The following is a 5,729-nucleotide window of genomic DNA, read 5'->3' as shown; positions in this document are numbered from 1 at the left end:
TTTTTCTTTCTTATTTTTACAACTTTACTTTAATAATTGTGCCTGGAAGTCATTAAAATACATTGATGTTTTATTCTGAACTCTTTCAACATTCACTTTATTTGGTGCATAGATAATCTCACATCTTAAAAAAAGGTCTAAAATATTGCAGCCATGATGTTTGCTTTGTTTTTTAAATAGGTAAAAATCCAGACACTCATTAATTAACAGGGATTATGAATCTTGGCGCGTCACCTGGAAAACTGCGTGAATTAGACCACGCTGCTGTACCAAATCTAACCTCTTCTGTTTTTACTGGCTTATTACAAACAGGTCTGAACACATGCGCCAAAATCTGAGGAGTCGGGACGGGGAATCCGGTGGAAAGTGTGAAACCTCGCTCTCCCTTTCGGCCATCTGAATACACACACTGAAACTTTCTCAAAACATAACTCCACAACCAGAACCGGTTCTGGATCTAAGGGTCAGCCTTGGATGTGTGCGCCAGCCCTGCGGGTAGTCTGCGTGGGGAGGAGGAAACAGACACAGAGCGGATGAAGGACCGCTAGACGTCAGCACCTCTCCACATCTCCTCTGCTTCTGTTCGCAGTCAGCCAGCTCGATCTGGATCGATGTTCAGTGGGATGGACTGAAATCAGCTGGCGCTCTCTGAGAAAGATCCGCCTGCTCAATGCAAACCTCTGCCCAGCGTGTTTTTCTCATTTATGTGGCAGACAAGTTCAGAAGAAACTTGGTGTTCCGGATACACCAGTCTCTTCTTCTGCATCACTTTCAAGCCCCCCTCTTTTTTTTTTCTTTTTGCACTTTTTTTTTCATGATACCTTTTGAGTGCGTATCGCGCCATGTCCTTCAGTCGGACTGAGGTGGACCATGAAGTTATGGGATAGCCTGACCACTTGTTTGATTCTGCTCAGTGCAGTGAGGCCCAGCTCGCTGCTCCGAAGCCGACAGCAGCCGGAGAGTACCCTGGAGGCTCCGCCGGTTCCGATCCGTCTGTCCCTTCTCTCCCCGGACATGCGCCCTGCAGAGACAGCAGGCGAACTGGACACAGGAGACAGATGTAAGAGCTAAAGGTTCTACAAAAACTGTTCGTTTGTCGAAATATTAAATTCGATCAGTGTTCATAATTCTAATTGTCCCTTAAATCATAAACATCTGCGTTATAAGTAGGGTATTGCGAACATTTAAACTTTAAAAACATAACCATTCACACTTTACTAAGTTTTATTTAAAATGGATTTGTTCACTAAATTTAATTCCCATCAGGTGTATTCCAACAAACAACAGGATTAACCTGTTTTTTATGCTTCATGCAAGCATTTTTGACATTAATGTCCTGAATTGTTATCTTGTTAAAAGAGGTTCTCAGGTTAGAAATACATGACAAAAACTTATTTGTTCAACATCAAACATTAACTGTAATTATGACAAAACTCGCTGCACCTTTTGCACTGTGAATTGATTAAAAAATATAGCTCTGTTTAACAAATGGATGAATCGAAGTGATAAATTAGCTGACATTTTTGAAGTTTGAAGTCTGCAGGAGGAAAACATTCCCTGCAGTAGACTGTGGACCATATTTGTGTAGGTCAGTAGGTTAAAAGGCTCGCTGAAAGGAATGAGATCTTGGATCAAGTCCAGACTCTTAAGGCTTCCTTTTTTCACTTCTATTTAAAAGTGGCATATGTGATTGCTTATTTAATGTTTTTAAGTCTTTGATAATTAAAAATCTATCCACTTTTGAAAACTATTTAAATTTCCTTTGACTAAAACTTTTTAAATGAAGTAATCACTTTAATTTGTATTCATGAATCTCACTTTTAAATTATACTCACATATTGCCCACTGAAGATGTGTGATCTCAAAGACTTGTGAAAGGAACGAAAAAGAGTGTTATGTCTTTAAATAATTTAATGCTAGTAGAGCCCAAAGCACATGTAGCAGATATTCAGAGGAGCCTTTTATGCTTTATTAGGTTTAGATTTTAATGTGTTTTGGTCAATTCGATCCCTAAAATACATAGTTACTCTATATGCTTCATAGTCTCTCCAAACAATCACTGACAAGATACACTGCAGGGTCAATGCCCTAATCCATCAAAGGGTCAAGACAGAGACAATACCATAAACACAAAGACTCAGTTCCAGATATATTTCTAGAATCACCAGTTGCATGTTTCGGATTGCATGAGGAAACCGAACCAGGGGTCTCAAACTCCAGTCCTCGAGGGCCGCAGTCCTGCAACTTTTAGATGTGCCTCTGCTGCACCACACCTGAACAGAATAATTAGGTCATTAGCAAGGCTGGGAGAACTGATCTACACAAGGAGGAGGTCATTAAGCCATTTCATTCCAGTGTTTTGTACCTGCGACACATCTAAAAACTGCAGGACTGCAGCCCTCGAGGACTGGAGTTTGAGACCCCTGCGAGGAAACTCTGGCATTTACAGGAAAACATGATAAGTGCGTAAAGAAAGGTCCACACAGATGGGAACCAGAAATATTCTTTAGGTCACCACAGCATTGACTCTTTATCGAGGCTCTTACTCACGTGACGTGTCATGGCTAGTTGTTTTGAAGAACATCACAAACTGGAAAATCAACCAGCTTAGGCAGCACAAGTAACAGAAAAAGTCCAAAGAGTGTGGGGAGGCGTGAAGTAGTAACAAGAGGGAATCCTTGGAGGCTAAACAGTATGGAGTGGACAGACGATCTGGCAACCACTGATGGACACTGATGGGACTAAAAGACAAAAATGACAAAATGAGAATGAAGAAGCAGCCTAACTTAAAAGGTCCAGTGTGAACACAAGAACCCAGTGGAAAAATGTAAATGAAAGCAAATGAAATGAAAGATGCAAAACCATAAAATGAAATTAAATAATAATAATAATAATACAGTCTTTTCCTGGTTGGATTGCCATGTATGGCTGACATATCTTCACTACACCACATTTCAATTCAAAGCTGTCTTGTCGATAGTCATGAATAGATTCTTTTAAATTCTTTTAAATTCAGTAAATGAATCTGTTGGAGTTTAATTAATGGGCTGAATAAAACAAACAAACAAAAAAGCAGAAAAACACAACATATAGTTTTAATAACTAACTAGGAACAAGTTCTGTGAAGCATCAGGCATGTTGGTGATTCTGACATTGTTGGTAATCTGTTTCAGACACCATGGAGGAGCTTATCCAGAGTAACAAAAATGTTATGGACTTTATCAAAATAGTGGTCAGTAGAGTCCGTCGCTCCTCTGCAGATCCTTCATACACTTCCACCTCCTTTTCTTCCCACTTCAGCGAAAACTGGATCAGGACTCGTCACAGAAGAGAGAGAAAGAAGGGAGCAAGGTTGATGAAGGGCAAAGGGAGGAGAAGAGGAAATAAAGGAGAAGAAATGAGCAGGAAGAGTGGAAGACGAGGAGGCGGTGGACGAGGACAGGGCTGCGTGCTCAGACAGATTCATCTGAACGTGACGGACCTGGGCCTGGGCTACAGCTCCAGTGAGGAGATGATATTCAGGTACTGCTCTGGACCCTGCAGAAAGTCAGAAACCAACTACGACAAAATCCTCTTCAACCTGGTCAACAAGAGGAGGCTTCCCGCCAAAGACACGCCCTTGCAGGCCTGCTGTCGGCCAATCGCGTTTGACGATGACCTGTCATTTCTGGACGACAACCTTATTTACCACACTGTGAGGAAACACTCCGCCAGGAAATGTGGATGTGTGTAGAAGGATCTGGTGACTGAATTTGTTTCATTCGGAACAAGGTGTTTAGTGGTGTTTTTCTTTACTTTTTAATGTGAAAACTGTTCTGCAGTGATTATGAAGGAATTCCTGCAAGTGGCGGACTTCAAGTGTTCTTTTTAATGATTCATTTCTACTTTATTTCTCCTTACAGTTTTTAATATTTATCCTTAAAGAAAAAAACTGCCTTGCAATTATACCCTATGGAATATGTTAGTCACATATGAAAATTTAATTTATGAAATGCAAAATGTTTTAACTTATTGATATTTATTACACTTTTATAGAGGAATAAATGTTATTTATTGCTGTGAAGGAATTTCAGACCATGATAAAAGTTAAAGCATTTGGAGGTCATGTTTAAGGTTTGTTGTAGATGTCCTGCAATGTCATGGATGCAGCTTTACACTTTACATCATCTGCATCTTAGTCTGTTGTACATAAATAGGAGGCTAAATCATCACATTAAAACAACACAGAAATGGGTTTTTTATTTACTTTTACATGATAAGCAATAAAGTAAAGACACACTGTTTTATTGAAACAAAGAAGTCTGAATTTTGTTGAATAGGGGTCTGTAAATTGTTGTTTTAAAACAAAGAAAATGGTCTTACACATCTGTCCTATTAAAAGAAAAGCATGGGTCTACCATTGCTTAAGTCGGAAATAAAAAAAAAATTATAAATGAGTAAGATTGCATCTGAGTTACAAAATGACATGTTAAGCGAAATAAACTTTTCGAAATAAGCAGCTTTTAAAGTAAGACTTATTAAACTAATATTTACTGTAGAACAGGGTAAATTATTCCCATTTGCTTCCATATAAATAATTTCCAAATGGCACAACAGATTAAGCAGATAGAAATTAACATTAAAACAACAAAGCTTGTTTACGATCCAGAAATCTTGCTTTTACATAAACTATATGACGTGTTTGTGTCTCATACATTTTTTATTTCATGCCTGTTCTACATTCAGTAAAGTTACTCAAAGTGGGTAAAGCATCAAGAAATCATGTTCAAGTTAGAGTTTCCAGTTTTCAGATTTATTTTCAAACTGGGTGACTGAAACATGAAATGATTAATTTCTTCTTGTATCTAAAAACATTTGTATGTAGAGAAAGATTGTCTTTCCTTGGAAATGCTTTAAATGTTCTCCTTGTAAACGGAGCTGCACTTCAATTTCAAATAGCAGCGAAGTTAAGAACTGATGTTGGAGAAGAAAGGAGGGAAAATTTGAAGTCAGTACGGTGAAAATGTGGAAAACATCCAGAGATGACAATGAAGACAACAGTGTTGGAACTGGAGCTGTCTCTCACTTCAATAATGTGTGTGGTACTTGATCTGCTTTTGCTCTCTCACATTTCCGTCTGCTGTCTCCATAGCTTTGAGTCAACACAACCTCATTGAACAACTCAGCCCAACAAGTAGTTTTCCATCCCTTTAATTGCCTTATCTATTCTGCTGTTTATTTTTCAGCATAATTTACAGAAAAATCCATCAAAGCAGTCAGAGCAGGGATGCATTCATGATTTTAGGCATCGCTGTCTTTCTGCACTTTAAGTTTATTACATTTTAAATTATTATATTAACAAACCTATCATTTCAATCTGTACAATCTAAACACATTTTTAAAATATTGCTATAGAGTCATGTATCGTAATGATGAAAATCTCTGAATCTTTGATAAGAGACCACGTCTGTCAAATCAGTGCCTTTGTCAAAAGAAACCAGAAGCCCAAACTAAATTGTGAAGAAAATACTGAAGATGTTCACAATTTGGTTTTTTTTCTGCTCTTATTGTTCATACAGTATCTGCATAAAGATAGATCACCTGTTGAAATGTTGCAGCATGAAATACAGGGAAAGCAGGACGTAATGGAAATAGTTGTTTCCTTTACACACCAAAAATTGCTGGTTCGGACTAATTTAGTGTTCATTTCAGTACCAATGCATTTTGAATTTATTTACCACATCGTATCA

General features: G+C 38.2%; 1 protein-coding gene across 1 annotated transcript; it reads left to right on the top strand.

Annotated features, from left to right (window-relative positions):
• The first annotated feature begins 419 nt into the window (after positions 1–419).
• On the top strand, positions 420–4,286 carry LOC114154066 (glial cell line-derived neurotrophic factor-like). Its single transcript, XM_028032827.1, has 2 exons — positions 420–1,060; positions 3,174–4,286. The coding sequence occupies exons 1-2, from the start codon at positions 871–873 to the stop codon at positions 3,731–3,733; spliced, it is 750 nt and encodes a 249-aa protein (XP_027888628.1). The 5' UTR covers positions 420–870; the 3' UTR covers positions 3,734–4,286.
• The last annotated feature ends 1,443 nt before the right edge of the window (positions 4,287–5,729 follow it).

The sequence above is a fragment of the Xiphophorus couchianus genome, chromosome 12 (genome assembly GCF_001444195.1).
Source record: "Xiphophorus couchianus chromosome 12, X_couchianus-1.0, whole genome shotgun sequence".
NCBI classification, from domain to species: domain Eukaryota; kingdom Metazoa; phylum Chordata; class Actinopteri; order Cyprinodontiformes; family Poeciliidae; genus Xiphophorus; species Xiphophorus couchianus.
Note: the sequence above shows the minus strand (reverse complement) of the source record. Positions and strands in the feature narration are given on the sequence as shown.

Excerpts from the sequence above, each read along its gene's own strand:
- LOC114154066 (XM_028032827.1), top strand. The coding sequence starts at position 871 with ATGAAGTTATGGGATAGCCTGACCACTTGTTTGATTCTGCTCAGTGCA. Across the intron at positions 1,061-3,173 it reads ACTGGACACAGGAGACAGAT|ACACCATGGAGGAGCTTATC; the intron begins GTAAGAGCTAAA and ends AATCTGTTTCAG.